We start from the raw sequence: 22,103 nt of genomic DNA, 5'->3' as shown, positions 1-22,103 counted from the left end.
GTTGAGCAGCAGAAACACAAATTCCTTCCATACTTCTGTTGCCCCCACCGTCCTCATTCTGTTTCTCTTTAGTTCCTCTTTGAAAAACCTGGACAGTCTCCAGACACACTGGGCCTGCAGCCCGACTGACCCCGAGTTTTCATTCTTTCACTCGCACACGCACAGATGCAGGTATGCACGCACGCTTCAGCAGACAGTCGCAAAGTCAGACAACAAGGCGACCAGCACGCAGACCCTGACCCCCGGCGGCTGGCACAGAAGAATGCTTAAAGAACCAATCTCAACAGGAACACGAAACCCTCCGTATCAGACTAACATATCGCTATTAATCAGAAATGCAGCTTCATTTTCTCTGCTGAGGAAATGCCCATAGAATATTTAGCGCTTCAAAGCCAAAATAAATAAAAGTGAAGTGCAGCCGCTCAGAGAGTTTATGGAAAGCTAAAATGTGTGTTTGTACCATTATAGCCAGCGGCGTTGGTCTTCCAGTCAGGCGCGCTGAGATGTCCGGCTTTGGAGGTCTTCACTATGATGTGCTGAACATCTCTCCATGTTAGAAGAGAACTAAAAGAAGAGAGCGCACAAAACAGGCAAAAACACATTTATTAATTTAGCGTGTAGCAGAACCTCCGAGGAGGATGTCGTAACTGATGGAGGGTGAACAGAAATCTGGCAGGAACGCTCGCGTTGCCGAGCAGAAAAATACATTTAATCTGTACATCCGCGCTGATAAACTGGACAGCGGCGATGACAGGAAGCTGAATAAAGCTTAGAAAGGAAGAAAGAGAGCGAAATGCAAAACATGGAAAAGGTCATGAAGCTGCGAGGGAACATGCCAGAGAGACCTAAATGGAGCGCCCGATCACTGGGCCCTCGCCTCCCAGATCTCATGTGAGATCCATTACGAGATGGCAGCCATGTGTCTCTGCTTCTTTGATGTCAAAAATGCTACATTAGAGAGAGAAAAACCAGGAAGAAGTGGGTCACTAAGTTTCCTGGGATTCCCTTTCAATCTCATATGCCGACCAGATGCTCCATTCCCTTCCCATCACGTCCCTCAACATCTGCACTCCACATCGGCCGACCTAAAACCATTAAGGGTATGCTAACCAACGTTCAAAGATTCCAAATTTTAGGAAGATGCATTGATATGATGGCGTCCAGGACTAGAATGAGCCTGGTGTCGTCGTCACACATCAGCTGCCGTCACCTTAAAGTCATCGCTCATCGCCAACCACTTCTGTGCAGATCAATGCATCTTTTATTAAAAATAAACTTCCCGCACGTTCGCTCGGGAGCAGAATGTCGATCTGCTTGTGCGACGCTCCACAAAAGACAGAGGTGTCTTCGGTAGAAGCTCAGATAGCGCCTAGAATGGTCACCAGGTTATTAGCCGCGCTGCAGGTGTCACATGTGCAGGAGAGATATATTTTCTGTCGCTTGGCTCATGCTGATCAGATCTGGCTGGATATGAAATGTTAAGTGCTCTAAATAATGATCAAAAGGTTGGTGGCACTCAGAAATACTATAAAAAGTAAATTAATGTCGCAATCAATATTGAATGTCAAGCCGCTACCCTGTCATTATGGTTCCATGAATGTTTTAAGGTCATTAATTAAAAGTGGTTTTGGCGTCGTTATCTGGGCCGCAACAGCCGTCTCATAAACAAGCCAATACTAATTAATAGAGTAGCTCGCATACTGGGGAAAAACCAGCCCAGTCAGATCACTGGGTCTGGAGTCAAATGTGGGTTTACTGGTGCATCTCCAAAAGCTAATTATGGATGAAAAACCAGGAAGCAGCAGTAAGAGCCAAAGACGGAAAACATTTCAACACCCTATGATACCTTATTTCAGGGCAGCAATGTGAGATTACAGTGGGGGGGTGACAGTAACAGATAAAAGTGAAGTGTGTTTGGAGGAGGAGAAAAAGCCCCCCCTGACGCTACTGGAGGCACAGTTAGCATGTCAAGGAGGACGCGATGGCCACCAGAGGAGAAGATGGCAGTTGGCAGAGCGTGATAATCTTGTTACCGGAACAGGTTTACGCGCCCGGTTCTGCCTGGAACCGGAGAATATTTTGTGCTGGATTGGATTATCCGGGTTAAACGAAGTGACCTCCATCAAGTGAGCGGCTCAACGTGTGGCGATCGGGGGAAAGCCCAGTTCAGCCAAGTGTGTGAAAGTTTCAGTCAGGACGGATGCAACACTACTTTTCTTGCTTAATCTTTATTCCCCGATGCAGCAGAGATGCTGATATGTGCTGCAGTGGCCACATAAAAGGATAAAACACTGAACGGCTGCGTTTCAGCCACAGTTTGGTGCATTGCTGTCTGAAAACAGCTTTCTGTACACAAGCAGCTTCCTTCCTGAAACCTTTACAACGATTGTGAGGCATCACCACATTCTGCACCTGAGGGAAGACAGCAGGAGGTCTGGAAACATGCAGTTCTCCAGCTGCCCACCAGGGAGAGCATCCAAAACAGAGCAAACCTCACTTAAGAAATGCGTTTTCACACCATAATACCAAAACATGGCAGCACTCTTATTTTGATATCACTATAGTGTGATAGCGTCAGCTCATACATGTGATATAACACGTACATTATTTCATACGTATTACTGCTGAGCAAGATGCGAGAACAAATCCAGAGGGCATTGAAAGGCAAGCAAGAGAGCAACAAGAGGAGGTTAAGTGGATCTTACTTTGCCTCCAGGGCCAGGGCAATAATAGCAGCAGCCATGGGAGCTGACGCTGATGTCCCTGTGTGACTGTCTGTGCAGCGGTGTCGCAGGTCCGTTGTGATCTGTAAACAGAAGAGAGAGGAGTCACAGATGCCGGAAGAGAGGGATGAGAGGGTGGTAGGAGAAAACAGCAATAAAAACAGGGGTTGGAGTTTGAGAAAGAGGAGAAAATGGCGATGGCAGCAGGAAGCAGCAGGAGAGGGAGGAAGATGAATGAACAGAGGGGATTTGGGGATCACAAGGATTTAGGCACACCTGAAACACACATTCCAGCTTTGATGCCAAAATGTGGATAAAGCACACACACAAACCCAAGACACAAATGATTGGCTACCCCAGGAACTCAAAGAATCAATTACACAAGGTATATAAAGCATGTCCTATATGTTGTTTGTGCGGTATAGTGTTGATATTCCACCATTCTCTGGGAAAACACGCACCCCATTGATGCAATGCTAACCCTAACCCCACAACAAATTCTTAACCCTAAAGCAGCAAAGACACACACACACACACGAGAGAAAATCAAAGTATTGGCTCCAGTAAATAGGACCAATAAAGACACACATCCTACTGTGTGTATATTAAGCCAGAAGGAAACGATAAACATTGTGTTAGGGTGTAGCATCAATATGGGGAATGTAGCAAGACGGTTCCAGTCAAACTAGCTCATAGTGTCACAGCCCATTACACAAGACCAAATCAACGCCAACAACAGCGAGAAAAAAGTCTGGAAACCATCAGATAATTTTGCCGATGGTGTGAGAGAAATGGAATGACTTGGCTTGGGCTGAGAGATGGCATCTGTTCTGGTGAATGGCTGCATCACAGACACACGCGCACGCACGCACGCACGCACGCACGCACACACGCACGCACGCACGCACACACTCTTACAATCTTGCGGTCGTAGTTCTCCCCGCTGCTGTAGGTGGTGGTCAGCGTGGAGGAGCACTCCTCCAGGTACCACGGCTTGCGTCCGCTCTCGGCCGTGCTGGAGATGGAGATGGTGTAGATGGAGTTGGTGTAACCGTCGCAGGAGCAATGGTCCCTGCTGCGCCCGCCGTTACCTGAAGCCCACACGAAAATGGAGCCTCGGCCCTTCCTCCCCTGACAAGAAAAGATGCAGAGAGGTTCCAGTAAGCGGCTGCACATCTGTCTCACCGCTGCTGGCCAGACCACCGCGCCTTATTGGTCCAAAATGTAACAGGAGCGGCAGCGGCGTGTGTCGCAATGATGAGGATTAAGGTTTCCAGCAGCTGTAATGTAATCTGATCTGAATTCACTTATCGTCGTCTTTAACACAGCGAGTCAATATTTCGTGCTCCTGGGGGGGGGAAAGGCATTTGTTTACGAGAAGCCCTTTACCGATTCTCATCCCGTTTAATGTAACTACACCCAAAGCTGTCTAATTAGGTTTCCATTTTGGTGCCTAGCACAGCCGCTTGCTCAAGCAGGTTTTTTTTTTTTACATTTGTAAGTTTGAAGTGTGGAGCGCTCTGTATTTTACAGACAGAAAAAGAACCAAAAAAAGAACCAAAAAACCGCAAAGAGCTACTGTTGAAATCGAAGGAATTGTACACAAACGTGAAAGCGAGCAGCGCGGTGAGGCCAGACTAAGCATCGCAGAAAGACGTCTCGTTCATCTAAACTCCAAACTGAACAGAATTTGTCCAACATTCTCTGTGGGTGAGGAACATGGAGACATTTCTAGCAAGTGATTTGTGGAAAAACTCAGCTCAGCATGAGATATACATCCCAGTTATTCCATATGTATCGCTCTACCCTGATTCCAGGCCAAACGACTGCGATTATTCACTGCGTTTCCAGAAATGAAGCAAAGTTCTTTAGAAATGATCTAAACAGGCGGAGCTTAACACACGACGCTGATGAAGACCGGCCGTCAAGCGAAGGCAAAGTTCAGCCAGCAGTCAGCAAACTGACCGAAACAGTAAATCACACACCCAGAAATACAAGATGAAAGGTGGTACGGAATCCTCCAAACACAGGGCTGCACATCAGGTCCGAGCAACAAGTTTAAGTCTCGGTTTTTAGGCCTGTGGGGCACCAAGACTGAACTCCCCCTTCACATAGAGCAGCACCAGCCAGAATAGAAACTGTTCCACAGCTGTGAGTGGTTTCCGTGACGCCTCATCTGTGATAAACGCTTCAGACACGGCGCCGCGCTCGCCAGCCTGCCACCCTGACTCGGATACAAACGTGCGGCAGCGAAAGGTCGTGTGTAGCCACGCTCAGATATCAGCTCCAGCTCTGTCGACATAAAAGGCTAATCTGTCAGGAACAAACACTCGTTCACTCACTCCATCTCCCCCCCGTAACATGCAACACTTTCTCTTTCTGCGCTCTTCATTTTCTCTGTGGAAGAAAACCAGTAGCAGCACGGGCTGCGTCTGTGTCCATGTGTGTGTTCTAAACACATCCAGTAAGTGACTTCGCCCCTCTTAGCTGGGAAATTTAGCCTCCTCACTCCACTCATGGAGCGTCACAGACGCGCCTTTTCAATATGCAAAATGATCTATGAATATGTAAATGAATCTATGCTAATACAACGCTGATCCCTCATCTCTGCAGGTAGAAACCACCGGGTCGGCCTGTGGAGCATATAGATATGCTTGAATCGCACATCACATTTGTGCGTCTCCCCCGCTTAGCATCTGCATACCAGCCGAGCAATGAACGATATGTTCGGCTGGACTTGTTTCTGTCTCTCATCGTGCCCGCCCGCGTGCACATGCTCACCAGGCGGATGCCATTCTCAAAGGCCTGTCTGGCCAGGGATGCTGGCCCGTCCACGGTCTTCCCGTCATCGTCCGGCCCCCAGCTGGCGCTGTAGATGTCGATGTGCTGCGGGTGAAGGCTCAGAGACTTGGCTTCCACCATATCGGTGACATCTCCATCCAGCATTCGCACACCTGGAAGACAGAGACAGAACACATCATTAGAGTCGATGAATGCAAACATAAACAAGTATGTTCAGGGTAGTGTGACTGTTTCACAGTGGACAAGGTTGCTGAGCTGGAATGTATGCGTATAATTCATATAAAGCAACAACTGTTTCTTTTTTTGGTCAGATCTGATGTCAACTCTTTCGCTGCCATTTAGCATTTTAGCATTTGTAGCAGCTCCTGCCAGCAATCAGCCTTTTTCTACATGGAGCCAATGTTCAAGTCACTTGACAACATCAGCTTTTCGTCTAAACTAGTGGAAGAAGTCTGACATCAAGAGTGGACAAGTAAGGAAAGTGGATTCACTGGGATTATCGGGAGGTTTCTGAAGTAGTCTGAAGTACATCCAGCCCAGATGGATGCTCAGCATCAGTCCAGTGATGACATGGTTCCATTAAAAACAAACTTCCAAGACACCACAGAACAACTTACCTCCTATTCTGGCATTGTAGGCAATTCCCACAATGCAATGTGAATTGTTTGCCGATGCAGCAACTTCTCCTGCACAACGTGTCCCGTGTCTGTGGAAAGAGCAGGGGGAAAAAAACACTTTTACAATTCACACATCGGCCAGAGGTGGAATTTACGATCCACGTTTCACTGATGATTCTCACGAATGACCGACTGATGCCTTGTATTTAAAACATTGCAACTTCTGTCACTATCTTTGCAATTCTTGAGAAAACGGGGACGTTCCTGATGTCGCAACAATCAAGTTCGGCGTTCGCAGCCAACAGAGGCGCACGCAGCCTGGCGCATTAACCGCTGCAGATATCAGTGATCCTTTAATCACCTCTGCTCAACACATTTGTGGATATTCTAGCACACCCACACAGCGAGGTAGCATTGTACCAGTAACTGCAGTGGTGCCAATCAGCCTGGGTCAGCAGCCGGCATAAACAAACGCCGCCTCCCTAAAACACCATCATCAGAATCAGCACGCACCACATACAGGGAACACCTGCATCGAGACACCCATGGAAAAAAAATCTGACCGCTACCATGGAAACCCTGCATCTATTATCCCCCCCACCCCCGAGAAGATCTTGGGACGATTCACAGTGCAGGGAAGCACTTACTGTGAGAAAAATACCGACCTACAGCTTTCAGGTGAACATTTATTGACTGGACAACCTGATCAAAGGCTTAAAAGAAATCCATCCTGAGACTTAACAGTTTTGGTACATTTTAGGGCAACATCCGTACTGGGCCGCTGGCCTGGATAGGTTTGCACGTGAGCCCAGACTCACTCAACCCTGAATCTCCTACTTTGACAAAACTGATTCAGGAGTAGAAAACTAATCCGGACTGACGTCCAGATCCAGATCCAACAGATGTTGGATGTGCTGTCAAACCAAACCACCTAGAAACCTTCCAATTTCTTACCAAATGGAACATGTTTGCCATTACAGTCTGCATCTGCTGTCCACACTTTCAAAACATTTTCTTTCTTAGCTCTTTTAATTCACCGCGAAAAAACAAAAAAAAGAATCAAACAAAATGGTGGAAAAAAAGCCTTTTTTTTTTAACCACAGTTAATAAACCGCTGGCTTGGCTCCCTTTCCCAAAATGCTTCAACAGTCTGCTAATCCATAAAATTGTCTGTCTGGCCTGATTCCAGTCTTCGTGTTTGGCTGCAGTGGTAGTTTTTCAACACATCTGTGTCACAGTCACTCAGGGATTTCTCTGTGTTTGAGCCAAAGTTTTTGCAAGGGATAATAGAGGGAACGGCTGCAACACCAACTAACAACTCATCCTTCCTCATATGCTGTGTAGGTTTGAGTTTGCACCCTCGTGCCCACCGCTGCCCTGCCATGACGTCTCCAAAACGGCTTGTACCCTCAGTCTGATACAGTGAACCTGTAAGGAGGAATTTAAGTGAAAGGAGAGTTGAAAGAATAAAAAAAAAAATACCTTTGGGAATTCGAGCAGATAAGCTCGTCAGTGCTTGGCATTACCCCTGCCAAGGAGGTAATGTGATAGCCAATGTTTATCTGTCCGCCTGTTAGCAAAATAACTCGGAAAGTTATGAACGGATTTTAATGAAATCTTCAGAACATGTTGATAACGGGCCAGGGAACAGATGATTAAATTCTAGTGATTTTCCAGAGGGACTGTGGAGGGACCCTTGATCTTTCATGGATCGAGGCCGAGGCCGTTGATCATAAGGCAACCTACTATGGTATTATGTAACCTTGTATTGTTGCTTGTCCGACTGCAATTCTAGTTTAAAAAACATGTGGGCCCAAGTGACCTGTGGACAGATGTTGCTGTGCAACATATACCCACATGTGCGACTCCAGAGATGCTTCAAACACGATTAGCTGATGTGACTTCCTCCGTCTAAAAATCCAGACATCATGTCATTTCAGCTGCTAACCAAGACAAAGTTTAACGGCGTGCCAGGTGTTTTTGTTTAACTCTTCCCTCCACGTGATAACGCCTACCAGTGATTTCCTGCAGTAAGACAGAAAGTTAAAAATATTCAACACACGTGACTGGAGTCTGCATAAGACGCATTCGTTTGCATCCGCAGGCCTCGTGTCTCTTTAAGACAATACACCGCCAGGATTCCGCCAGGATTGCGCCACCTTTAAAGCACACGTGCACACACATATCAACGCCAAACGGGCGCTAAACAAGTGCCAAGCGAGACAAGCGAGGCTGCTTCTCTCCTGCTGCCCCCCCCCACCAAACACACACACACACACCAACGCTTCCCATCACAGAAACCACAGTGTGGCCGCGAATGTCACAATCAAACCACTAATGTCACTTGTTGCACCCACAACAATGTCGAGACGCAGCTAAATACCAGCAGAGCACAACACAGAGCTTCTGGAAACAATCAATCAGGAAGTCACGGATGCAAGAGCGCTTGGCAGACTGTTGCTTCCAGACACTAAAGCCACATCCTAAATTTAACTTTGGCTTTAAATTACAGCTCTCTTTGATGCAGGATGGATTTTCGTCCTTACTTGTTCTCGTTGCTCGCATCGTATCGCGGCATGGGATCCATGTCGTTGCCGTTGACATCGTAACTGGCCTGAGGGTCCTGGAGAAAATGCAAAAGCAGAGAAATCTCAAAATGACAGAGTGTAATCATTATCAGAACAGAGGAAACATCCAAAAGGTAAATTCATTAGAAAAGGACGCCCGACAGGAGCCATTTGTAGGTGACATATGCAATAGACCTGTGGAATGCCAAAAGCTCCTCTAATCCAATCAAACAGTTCACATTAGCATCACTCATGACAGTTTCGCAAATCGAATGCAATCAGAGCTAACTGGAGCTGCAGCTGTGGACGGCCTTCGGCATAAACAATTCCAGCAATAAGAGTAGCTAATAACAGGGACGCCGGCCTTGTCAAACAAAGAGTAAATCATTTTATCTGCACAGCTGATTGATGACCTCTTTAGCCGCCTGAGGATGAGAAGTTGCTCAAATGATCTGGTCTCAGTCGCCTGTGGGTGCACATTCAAGGCATGACTGTTGAGGTCAAATCAAGCTCTGCAAAGTTTAAGTAAACATAGCAGAGTTGGGAGGGTTTTTTTAACAACAGTTAATAAAGTGTTGACAAAGTTGCCAACTACTATGCAACCAAAGGCCCACTAATCATCATCTCTGGGTTTGACTTCAAGTCCTGGAGGTTTGATTCTATTCTATAAATAGTTTAAGATATATCTCGCGGTTAAATTTAATTTGACTGATGACTATCTGAGGATTCACAGCTCTCACACAATCCCGGTCGTGTCCAGAGCGCACATGCATACATACACACTCACGTAGTTCTGAAGGAGGTCCGGGTGGTTTCTTTCGATGCCGTCATCTAGTATGGTCACAACCACATTTTTACCCGTGAAGCCCCTCTTCCAGGCGCCCACGATGTTCATGTCTGACTGGCAGTTATGAACGTCATCGTTGCAGTGCTGGAGAGACCATGGTGGAAACGAGGAAAAGAAAGGTGAGTCCGGGTTGCAAAAAGGTAACAGATGATTTGGGTTTTTTCATTTATCTACTTAAATCAATGTGAAAATTTATCAACTGGGGGAATGTTTTTGATTTCTGCATGAGCCTTAGGGCACAAGGTTCAAAGAGTTCTGGTTTCAGGCTAAATAAAATCTGTTTAAATCCTCTGGTCAAAGTATTGGGTATTATCTATAGGAGGTTAATGATCGACAGATCTGAGGACGTTCAACGAACTACTCCCATGCAAACTAAAGGAGCAACGATCTGAGGGTGTGTGCAAACACTCACGATAAGCCTGCAAATCTGTGTAAAATAACGTTAATGTGTCTACGTTAGTGAGTGTGCACATACGAGAGCATGAGCACGCAAACGCACCGCTGCAAATCTCAGTGGAAAGATTTTGCAATGCAGCAAAATGAAAAATGTTTCAAATATAAACTACCTCTTTTAAAGCCAAAGAAGGTCCAAAACACACACACGGCTCCCTCATTGAATGTGCAGTCATCAGGATCCTGCTAAGACCTCCAATGACCTTTGACCTACAACCTCACTAAATGTGGGCACGGGCCTCTGAGATGAAAAAGGCCCTTAAAGCGACGTGATAATTGTGAGCGTGTGGGACATTTGTTGGGTTTCAGTGAAATGCTGCGAATAGGCAAAGGGAAACAGAGATTCCCTGATAGGACGTGCACTCACAATGTACCACATACTGCTCCACTTGGCATCATTATAGAAGATGTTGCCCTGGGCGGGACTGATGTGGGCGGGGCTAGACAGGGAGCGGGGCGGGGCCGGCTTGTAATCCCTCTTGATCCTCCTCTTCACCACCTGCTGCTGGATCCACTCCACCTGAGACACACGCAGACACAACCCGAGTGTGCGTCACACAACGCGTAAAGCTTCATTTGATACACAGTGGAAATTTTGATTCCGTCCCACCATCTTTTTTTTTTAAAAACATATTCCATGACACCAGAAATAGAGATGGTGGAATTTTCTTTATCAGGCAAGAGAAAATGTCCTGTTTTTGTGTCAAGTTTTAATGAAAAACTTTCTCAAAAGATTTCAAATAACAGGGATAACAGGAATCCCCAGAGTCCTGGAATATTCAAGATATCCTGGTCAGTGTGGAAGAGCAACTTTTCACTCAAATTCTTTTCACCCTGTGTGCAAAAAAAAATAAAAAGACAGGCCGACGTGCGCATGTGCTCCGATGACATATACGCCTCATGTGTAACATCAATCTCTCAAACGTTACGAGCCTGCTTCAAGGCTCAAGGCATTCCTTGGCAAGGACCTCGCTCCATTTTCAGACGGAATTTTTCCGATTTTCAAAAATCAGCATTGTTGGACGTGAACGTGAGGGCTGGACGCACGCGCTTGGCTCTGGCCACGTCCTTTAAAAACCTTGGAAACTTGTGTTTAGTCTGTCTAAACTCAGAGGACTTCACCCGGCTGAAAGCTAAAACCTCGATGAAAGGCTGGGCCGCTCCAGAACGACCACATGTGCAGACACAAAGGTAACACAGCACATGGGGGGAACATGTGTGACGGCGATGAATCATTTGATCTAATTCCTGGATTCTTTACCCCACCTCTGCTGTCTGCACAAATTTAGCCCGTCTACCTTTGAAATTACTGCCCCCAAAAAAAGTAGGGATACATCAAATGGCTTTTGGTGAACAAGGTCCAAATTTAAACGGATTCAAGTAGGATTTCTTCACATCAGGACAACTCGAGCAGACAGGGAGCAAGAAAAAAAAAAAAAAGCTGGCAGGAAACGCTGCCGAGCGATTATCGGGTGTCATGCACTCAGACTTTCCTGAGAGTTGCAGTGAGATGCAACAGGACAAGAAAGGAGGAGAGAATGACGGACACAAGCACCACCAGGGGCAATAAAAAAAGAGGAAAGAATGAGGGAGTTTAAACTAATAGCAAGATGGAGCAAGAGACAGCGAGAAAGGAGAGGAGGACTGATCGTATAAATAACACTGATTTAATAACTGAAGTATGAAGCTGTCCAGGCTTAATGAGGAAGGAAGAAGAAAACAATGCCTCGGGTGGTGTAATTTAATAAAGAATTCACACCTCTGGTTCAAAGAACAGAATATCCGATATAAAGAGAGTAAACCAAAATGAGGCATCAGCACAGGGCTCAGCTCATTTCACTCCAGTTCTGATCAGATTTGGCTTTGAAGGGACAATTTACTCGCACCATTAGACTCAAAGCAACACAGCCATGCACACTTTTATCATAGACTGGACTTGTAGTCTTTGATAGGGAACGAAACGCATAAATGCTGCCCTTTTTAACCTTTTCCTTGATTTTTGGCGTCACCGTCATCATTAACCATTAAATCCTCCTCCAGGTTCGAGCGCTTTTGCCCCCACCTGGGTCACCGCTGGGGAATTCTGGCTCCGATACGTCCAGATACTCTGCAGCCAGACCTCTCACCTGAACACAACCCTGGAAGCACATCACCCTAACCCTTATCCACCGCTGGCTTTCTGTCAAGACGTGACTTACTGCCAAATCCTCCCGCTCACTTACAAATGCTGCAGCTATAAGCTAGCTCATCATCGCCACCGTTATACGGGTTGTGCTCGTTGCCTTTCAGCACCCGTTCGACACCTCCCCGAGAAATGGGTAATAAGTGGTGTTTTTCTTATTACTAAGAGGAGGATTTAATGATAAAGTGAAAGCAAGGGAGCCCTCCTCCTCCTCCTCCTCCTCCTCCTCACGGTGTCAGGAGACTCATATAATAGTTTGATCACAAAAGACAATGAAACAAATGCAGGTATGAGGATGGACCAGGCTGCGCGGCTACTTGGGTTGTCGTCAGTAGCAGTTCAGACCAGGAGGTTACAGCAAGTATCGAAATACTGATTGGCTGGAAAACATTTTCCGTCTCACACATAGCACCGACTTCTTATACGATCGTATCGAAGGCCGTTAAAAACAAATTTGAGGAGAGTATATTCAAATCTGAAGGTAACAACGCTGCCCCCTCCCACACACACACACACACACACACACACACACACACACACACTCTAACTGGTCTTAAAAGCTTAAGTGTTTAGACTCCACTCTCCCTGCTCAGTGCTCGCAGATTTGGATCTGTGCACCGTCTGTGGCAATGCATCATGGGATGATTTCATTTCAGTACCTGTAACACAGCAGCCAGGCCGCTTCTGATACAAATATTTGCATCTCCCACTTGGCACCTTTACAGTTAAATCTCTGAAAACTGAGCCAGTTTCTCCTTTTTCCTCAAAGGAAAATATCATTAAGATGTTCTATCCTCCATATTGATTCATCATTTGGAAATAACAGTTAGGACAACTACCCTCATTTGTCATTATTGTGCTGGTCTCCAAAGCTCATGTGTTTAGACTCCACTTTTCCTCCCCGGTGCTTTCAGGCTTGGATCTGTGCACCAAACGTTGCAGTGCATTATGGGAATACATCATTTTAGTACTGCATTTCAGGCCAATAAATAGATAATGTCAGGGTCCGGTAGTACCTTGAGCCAGGTGTGCTCCTTGCACCCTGAGGTTGATAGCAGTCATGATTTATGATAAGATACAGTAGTTTAACGGAATGTGGGATAAAAGTGAGTGTAAGGGCTCTCATTATATACTGCATATCCATTCATTAATAATGTGACTCTTTGTATTCAGAAAAAAAACTATAATTTCTGGTCAAATCATTCGTTTCATAATCTGCATCCTTGAGACGTCTGCTGCGTGTTCCACGTGTCTGCAGGAAATTCCTCGGTTATTGACGCCACCCTCGCCATCAAAAGTAATTCACAGTAACAGCCGCCGGTTATCCAGATCAGCTGTGTCACGTTTGGGCGTCTCTGTCCAAACAACAATATTGCCTCTATAACGGCTCATGTATCACAGCCTTTGTTTCGGTGCCAACTCTCTGGGAGGCTCCGGCGCACTGGGTCGGCTCTAGGATGGGCTCTACTATTTAAACTCCAGCTGTAAACACCTGTACCAGCATCATTCATACCTTTCCTCCAACTCCACCCCCCCCCTTTCGCAGCGTGTCGGGTCTTCCTCTCCACAGACGCCCACTTTTCACTGACACCGATTGTCTTTTTCCCTTTCTCTCTCTCTCCCCCCCCCCTCTCTCTTCCACTCCAGTCCTCTCCCTCCTCCCCCTTTCTCCCTTCTCTGTGTAAGGGTTTGCAGGTGGCCGTCACTGGCTGGGTCAGTAACCAGGGGAAACTGGGGAAGAGTTCATTTCCATAGAACAAATGGGAACAAATTGATCTGCTTTCACTGCTGTGTTTTGGAGATGGTGTTTTGAGGTTGAGGTTAAAGAGCCAAAAGCAGCATTTTTTTTTAAAGGGTTGTGAAAGACTAATGCAGCAAAACACCCAGAACAATCCTCCGACAACACCGAAAAGTTTAGAGACTGAGCACAACTTTTCTCTGCCAAATCCCATCACCGCCGTGCTCAGACAGATTTTGCATCACATTTGCATCTAAGAACACCCGAGTTTGCAAACCAGTTATTCTGGCCTAGGTTCTGCCAGGTGACCTGAACGACCATGTACCTGTAACGTTGTCTGTTACTATAGTAATGCTGTCCATGTACAGCATATTCTGTTTAAAGTCCATATTCTAGTACAGTGCTCCAAATGGCATGTTTACACAAGAAAGTTCCCATTTACATCCACCAGCAGATCCCAAACAAGCAGGCACCCTGTGAGGCAATCTGACATCATGGCACCGAGCTTCAGTTGTTGGAAAACAACACTAAAATAACTGAAGCTCGGGGCCTTGCGATACTTTCAAAGCTGTGGAAATGATCCACTACAGAACCCTGTTTCTGCTTTTCCAGAGAGCTTAAAATGACTGGGAGTCCGTTTGAAACGAAGCATGGCTACACTCTTTCACAACAAAAGCTAATATCACTGCACAGCTCCGGCCAAGAAACAAACCCAAAAAGAATCCTTCCACAAAACCCATCCAAATGTTTCTGGAACTCCCAATTTACTTGAGTCATGAGTCCACATCAGCTCAGCAGTGTAGAGGTGCAGGTTTGTCCGCACCATTTAAACCGTCACATCAGTTTCAACTTTGTGTTTACGGGGACCACGACATGTAAAAGGCAGGAAAAAAAAAACATACGATTGCACCAAGTTCTGTAAATGTAACAGCTTAAGAAAACCCAACAATGCTTTCTGTAAAAACTGACTAAAGCCAAAGGATGCAGCGAAGACATGTTTGTGTTCCTCCTGGGCCGAGCGCCTTGGCAGAGTCATCTGACAGCCTGGAGGGAAAAGTAGCCTTTGGCCCGAGAGGCAAGTGACACTGCAGTTTGGCAGATGCCATTAAGCAATAATATGTGCTGGGCTGCATCACCATGGTAATAAGCATGCCAATAAATACTGTGGATGGTAGGGTGCGTCTTTCATGGCACCGCTACGCCCATCTGACTCACACAGACACACACACAGCTGTCATTATTATAAAACCTGATTGCAAAACATCATTAGCGGCGTGCCAGACCGAGCCGGTGCCAAACTAGCCATCGAGTGGATCCAAAACCCACAGACAGGTCTGCAGATTACGCTGAACAGAGCCGCTCTTGTCTTTATTTGGATTTTCTGATCCATCCTCCCTCTTTCCCCCTTCTCTTCTCGGTTTGTCTTCGCTCTCCTCTTTTGACAATGGCTTCTTTTCACTTTTCTCTCCTCAACCTCTCCTCCCTGAGCCACTCTTCTGAAACCTCGGTCCCTCCACTGGTTGGCATCAGGACATAAAGCTTCTTTGCGATTCACTGCCCGGCCCAAGAGAGTGACAGAACCAAAGGAGCGTGCGGGCCGGGTCGGTTGGATTGAAAACCGTCCCGATGAACTCTGGCGCTGTGCGGCACCGTGCTGGATCAACGCTGGCCGTGTATCAGATCGCGGGCAGGCTTTCATTTTTGTAGGATTACCAAAAAGCTGAATAACGTAAGCTTGCAGTTCTGTATGATTGATGCACAAAACCTCCGAGACCCGGCCAATCAAAACGCTCCCCAGCAGCTGCAGCACTGCTCCATTTCCAAACTCCAAATCATTTCCAAATCATTGACAGTGACAGATACGAGACAGATAACAAGCATTATAAAGAAAGCACCAGGATGACGAGCACCCTGCGTCGGCCAGGAGGTCAAACTGTCCAAACTCAAATCTCCCACTCGGCAACTTTCAGCTGAGCCAGTTGTGTTTTGTACAACTTCTGAGATCCAGCAGTGTAAATTAAATGCTGGCAAGAGCTGTGTTTGCTTTTTTTTTTTTTTTCTTCTTCAAGGAAAATATTAAGAGATGTTTTATCCTCCCTATTTAACAGCCATTCGTCACTTTGGAAATAATATTTAGGACAGCTACCCTCATTTATCACTGTTGTACTGAAGTTGTGAGCGTTAGCAAAATATTCCAGCAATATAATATTTTCTGTAATAATAGACTGTCAGACACTAACGCAAAGTCTTCTAAAAAGAAAGAGAAAAGATGAGTCAACGGGTCAATACTGCACTTTATACATCTAAATGTGCAATTTCTGAACCAGCGCAAGTTTAAAACGTCATGAAATACAAGTAAATCAGGCAACTGTCATTGAAAAAACAATTTTAATCAGAAAGTAAACCACATTCGCTGCTGTCGAGTCATCCACAACGGCTGCAGCATCTTCAACCCAATAATTGCCCTTCAAATCTTCAAATTAATGTGTGGTTTGCATGTGTGCCAGACTACGGGATGGAAGCCGAGGGCAGTTATTTCTACATTCCAGCACATCCACAAACAAGCGCCTGAAGTCTGCACAAAGTATTTTCAGGGCGGCCACTAATAAAAATACACTTAGAATATATCGTGAAAATAGTTTAACACGATCAATCAGTACACCTTAAAGTAAATGACCCCTCCAGCTACAGTGTAAATATTACACAGGGAGGCAAACGAGTGACCTCCACGAGCAGCGAGCAAACCCGACCCACTCAATACCCCCGGGTATCCTGGAAAAGTATGAGAACTCTGACTTATCTTGGATTATTAGGATAGTTGTGCATTATCCTGCCTTCTAGGCTGGATAAGTACCATTGAAATTCACAGACTCAAAGGAAGGTCAAGAGTCTCACCTTGGGCTCCATGGAGATGAAGCTGTGACGCCCACGGCTGGACAGGGTCGACCTTTTGATGGTCCTACTATGGAAGAAGTGATAGTGGTCTTTGAGATCGCCGATCTGCAGAACACAGAAACAATTATTACCTTCGACAAAACCTTCCACATTTGTTTTGACTTTCTATTCTTGGTCTTTCTATTCTTGGTTATCGAGTCAACGTTCCGCCGACTCCACAGGCGCCACGAGAGGCTTCGTTCCGTCCACACGCCCAGTGGGCCATGTGAGTGACCATCGCTTTACGTGAGCGGTGGTGGAGGTCGTGTCAGATGGGGTCTGAAGTCATATTTAGATGCGTGTCGAGTCTGAACATTTTCAAAACAGCCCCGAGAATTAAAAGTCTAATGGTGAGCGAGTAACAGACTGGCTGCAGGTCGGTGATTAGTTTTAATAATTGATTAAGACCACATAGTGCCTCAAATGATCAGACCGTCATGGCTGCCAAGGATCTGATGGTATGTCACTGATCCACGGCTGGGCTCCGGCTCCCCAGAGCCCATTAGATCAGCTTTCAGCTCAGCACACACGCACTTACACACATTCTGCAACATCCAGAATAATAAAATTAGATACCCGAAAGCGGCGGTGTTGCCGAATCACCTCGCCACACAATTAGTAATCGGACTAAGGAGCATTCTCCTGCCTTGTAAAGGTGCTGCTGTGAAGCACTGGGAATGCTTCTCATAGTGTAAACAGGTCTCAACATATCGTGCCGCCAATCCTCATTTAATATGAGCAACATCTCAGCTATTAAGGCAGGAAGCTCTTCCCTAACTGCTGGTAAAGATCCAGACACAGAAATGAATAAAATGAGGTCGTTTTTCTCCATCCACCTTAAAGAAACGATTAAAGAGCATCTGAATAGAGATGAAAATGATGTTGACTATAAACAACATTCTGGGTCACAGGCAGCCGCGGTGGGGTAGATTATGTTTACGTCTGTCAACAGCTGCTGCTACTGTACTCTACAATCTACTCTACCCACTCTGGCATCAGGTATTTATCTCCAGAAAGTGCTTCAAAGTGACGCACACGCATCACAGATAGCGATTGCTTTTCATTCTTAGCATAGCCGTCATTCAGGAGCGTGTTGGATTTACTGTATAGTCCAGATCTGAACATTTTATTTGTCTTGCTGCTCTCGCGGACCCATTTTAAATATTTATGCTGCGCCTCGGATAAAGCATTTGTCAATATTGCCGGACTTCCGCTGGCTGGACTGACCGAGAGAAGAGGGATGCGGCGTTGGCAACCTTTTGCTGAGTCTGCAGCGGTTTACCACACATCAGTTTCACTTCAGCATATCTGGGACGCCACAGAGACCCCGCAGCCACCAAGCACGGCGCACGCTTACCGGGGCGAAGTGATAAGCGTGGAAAGGTTTCTTTCTTTGCCACACGGAGCTGTAACCGGCTGCACTGTCACAGTCCTCGTTCGAATCTCTGCCACCCAGCAAAGACGCAGGAGAACCACACAGTCAATCTGGGCCCTGGAGCGTTAGCGCTGATGTTACTGGCATAAATATCGAACATTCTGATAGCGCCCAGCTATCTTGGTGTTTCTTTACAAGTCGTTATCAATGGAAGCACCTCTAGTTCACACAGGCCAGGAGGATCAACACCACCCTTACTCTCCATGGCTCCTGAGGCCTTGTCAGCTGATTTTGACTCAATTTGGACCAGTGTCTCGGTCTGGAAAGGGGGCTCCATGGTTAAGAGGATTACCCAGAATTCCCCAATGAGGTGCTCGGAAACTCCATGCCAGTTCTTTTCATCTATCCCTCCATCTATCCTCCCTTCTTTCGCTCGCTCCTCCTTCCATCTCCCAGTGTGTGGTTATCTTTGTCCGTTCTTACCCCCGTCAAGACGATATTGTCCTTCTGTCGCATGTTTTCCCCACCCATCCCCCCTTTCACTCCGCCAGCCGCCCATCGCGATTTCAAACCTGCATTTAGGCACATAACACGCCCGTGTGAAGCGCTTCCAAATTACTTTTACTTCCAAGCAAGTTCAGGTTAGAGACGCGTCCCGCAGCGACTGCATTTACAGCGGTGTCAAACAGCCAACTTCCCAAATATCTGCCCTCCATTTGCTAACTAATGTGGCGTAAGAGGCAACAGGTGACGGCGGAGGTGTCAAAGTTCACAGTGACAGAGCGCGTACCGTTATCGCTCCCAGAGGAGCAGCTTTCAGATGACCCCACAACCAGGAAGTGAAGCAAACCTCATCTATGAGGTGTCAAAGTCCAATGAACGCTCCATATTGAGATGGAAATTAGGGCGAACAGTGGGGGTTGGGGGCAACACTGGGAAATTCCAATTGGGGGCTGGTATGGAAAAGGAAGGAGGGGGGCTCTACACATTAGTTCCTGTCAAAGAGAGGGGATAAACGAGGCCATTAAGGCTGTCTCTCTGAGGAGTATAGTGGGTGGGCGGGCTGGATAAGGCGAGGAGGAAGAGGGGGGGGTTCAATAGCTGTTGACTAGGCTACCCCACAACAACCTGTCAGAATGCCCCCCTCTGTTCCGTGCCGTCTTCACGCTGAGGGCTGGCAAGTGCAGGCATGAACCAACCACGTATTTCATTCATGATGCTCCAGAGTATGTGTGGGGTCCAAGTTTGTGTTTCGTATTTCTTTTGTTCAGAGGGGACACAGATTTTCTCTTTGAACTCTGTCAACACACAAATTCAACCTACAGAACCGACCCCCCCTCCCCACGTCAGCCCAATTCTAGGCTGACGTGTAATTTTTGGTTTGTTTGGTTGGTCGTTTGTGGCTGCTGCAGTTGTAAATTCTAAATTCTTAGACTGGGATTATTCTAATATGTTTTTCAAAGGTATCTGCTGTATTTTTTTTTGCAAGTTTGGTAATCTTTGGTTTTTAGGGAGAGAAGCATGACACACATGTAACACTTCTGTCGTTGGGCTGTCAATCATCCGTTTCGAATGCGTGTTTAGTTTGGAACTCTCAGCCCAGGGGGAGAGAAGCGTCCCCGCACCTCAGACCCATCTGGATCAGCAGTGAGACCTTTAGATGGGAAACCCAAAAGCGGGCAGCACCCGGGGGCTGTGGGGAGCTCCGAACCCAGCATGATCTGCTCGAAGCAGGCACCTGTTGTGCCGCCGTGTGGCGACTCTTTGTTTCCGAATGGCTTTGAACGGTGGAGAACTCGGGACAGCACCAAGTCAGACCATCCGGGAGACGGTTCCTCACTTTGGTTTGAACTTCAGACGTTTGACCGGCGAGATCACCGCGACGCGACCTTCTCAAAGAGTTGATTAACACCACATGATCATGACACACGAACGAGAGGTTTACTTTCCATGGAGCGGACTTACCTGTCCCATGTTCCTATAGCCGTATTTCTCCGCTATCCGCTCGGCCACGTCGGGTCCACCGCCTATCCTTACTGCCCAGTGGTTGGTGTAAATCCGAGCTTTGCATGGCGGGGACGCCAAGCCGAGGCTGAGCGCCAGGACGCACAGCAAGCTCCTTCTCCAAGCGGCGCTGCGGACCATCTTCTCCCACTTTTAACCCGACTCTTCTCCTCCTCCTCCTCCTCAGCCGACAGCCAAACAACCAAACTTCTCTTCTCGCCGAGCAAGACTTTCATAGAAACACAACTATCCGGACAGAGACGCCGAAGAGAGAAGAAAAGGGAAATATGTACCTTATCCTAAAACCTCTGCGTGCCACATGGGAGAGTTGCAAGTTTGCGTTCCGTGTGCCCCGTCTCTGATCCCCCCTCTCCTTTTTTTTTCCTCCACGGCGGAGGAGGAGGAAGTCTATCGAAGTGGACGTGTCCACGCGCCGTGCGTCCTTGCGCGCGAGTTTGCGGACGACCGTGTGCACGCGGAGCTCCTCGAGGCTGCTCTCTGTTCTCCGCGGACAACTCGGATGTCGCTCCGCTCCGCTCGTCGGGCGTTCATGTGGCGAAATGGCCACAGCGCCTCCCCGCAAATAACTCGCCGACGCTCGGAGGAGTAGAAACGAGCCAAGCCGCGGGGTTTCCCGGCGAGTTCCGCTGGGTCTTAAAGACACCCTGCCGGCTGGCACCGCGCGGGTGGGGGTGGGGGTGGGGGTGGGGTGGGAGGCCGGGAGGGCACCAGACAACAGGCCTCTATCTATCTATCTATCTATCTATCTATCTATCTATCTATCTATCTATCTGTCTGTCTGTCTGTCTGTCTGTCTGTCTGTCTGTCTGCCTTGAACAACTCTGACCCCCTCTTGGTGCCGTTTGGGCCCTCCGCCCTTGGCCTTGTTGCAGGCTTCCCCTCGTCAGCGGGGCTCCATACGTCAGGCTCCTCCATGGCAACACGGGCCACTAAATGCTGTCTTGACGGAACCCATCTTTTATTGTCTGCAGTTGAGCCGTTCGCTCAAAACCGTTTTGTTGATTGATTGAGTTCTTTTTTTTGTTTTGTGTTGCAGCAGTCTCTCCCCCCCCCCCCCCCCCCCCCCCCCCCCCCCCCCCCCCCCCCCCCACCACCACCACCACCACCACCACCACCACCACCGGGAAGGTCTGCCCGCTGGACACAATTGGGCTAATTGCAGGCAATTTCTCATTGAATAGAGCCCAGAGTCAGCAGGACAAAAATATCTCATGGTAAAGGGCAGATGACGTAAAAAAGAATTGAGAGATGGCCGCACGTGCGTGTGCAGGAGGGATGGAGTGTCATGTGACAAAACCACCTTGTGCACCACGGGACGCCGATTTCTATTGATGTTATGTTAAAATATAAAATACCCCGCATGAACCGACTGAACCCAACAGAATATCCTTGTCCACATGTGAGGGCCCGGATCACGGGTGTCAACAAACACGCCAAGGGGCATTCCTACGAGCATTCCAGCACCTCTCCACTGAAATAACAGGGTACATCTTGTGTTCAGGCCAAGTACAACCAGGAAAAGAAGAGGAAACTTTTCATTGGACACAATGTAAGGGCCCATAGAGAAGTCGCAGTCAACAAGCTTTATTCACCGAGGGCACAGCTAATTTGTCCTTTCAGTATCGAGCCCAACATTTTCAAGGAGGGACCCTCCCACATGATTCCCCTGTCCCATCAAGACAAGAGCTTTATCAAACATGCGCGCCTGTCTTGCATTCGAATGCCGCAGGCTATTCCCTGTCCACCGCCGCTTCCTCGCCTGTGTTTGCTCATCAAGTCCTTCTTGTTTAATCCTTTCATCTTCGTTCAAGGTGTTCTGTTTGTCTACGTCTTGTTTTTT

The 22,103-nt window shown here is 47.3% G+C and overlaps 1 protein-coding gene across 1 annotated transcript in view; it reads right to left on the bottom strand.

Moving 5' to 3' along the window:
• Nucleotides 1-20,871, bottom strand: part of LOC130525564 (proprotein convertase subtilisin/kexin type 5-like) — a 43,956-nt gene extending 23,085 nt beyond the window's left edge. The window contains exons 1-10 of the mRNA XM_057032456.1: nucleotides 20,204-20,871; nucleotides 16,825-16,929; nucleotides 10,377-10,529; nucleotides 9,497-9,640; nucleotides 8,689-8,765; nucleotides 6,143-6,231; nucleotides 5,505-5,677; nucleotides 3,642-3,854; nucleotides 2,706-2,806; nucleotides 461-564 (exon numbers count right to left, since the gene is read on the bottom strand). Coding sequence (XP_056888436.1) covers nucleotides 461-564; nucleotides 2,706-2,806; nucleotides 3,642-3,854; nucleotides 5,505-5,677; nucleotides 6,143-6,231; nucleotides 8,689-8,765; nucleotides 9,497-9,640; nucleotides 10,377-10,529; nucleotides 16,825-16,929; nucleotides 20,204-20,383 — 1,339 coding nt within the window. The 5' untranslated portion in view covers nucleotides 20,384-20,871. The remainder of the gene's footprint in view (nucleotides 1-460; nucleotides 565-2,705; nucleotides 2,807-3,641; nucleotides 3,855-5,504; nucleotides 5,678-6,142; nucleotides 6,232-8,688; nucleotides 8,766-9,496; nucleotides 9,641-10,376; nucleotides 10,530-16,824; nucleotides 16,930-20,203) is intronic.
• Between the last annotated feature and the right edge of the window lie 1,232 nt (nucleotides 20,872-22,103).

The sequence above is a fragment of the Takifugu flavidus genome, chromosome 5, assembly GCF_003711565.1.
Source record: "Takifugu flavidus isolate HTHZ2018 chromosome 5, ASM371156v2, whole genome shotgun sequence".
Classification (NCBI taxonomy): Eukaryota; Metazoa; Chordata; class Actinopteri; order Tetraodontiformes; family Tetraodontidae; genus Takifugu; species Takifugu flavidus.
This window is presented reverse-complemented; position numbering and strand designations above follow the sequence as displayed.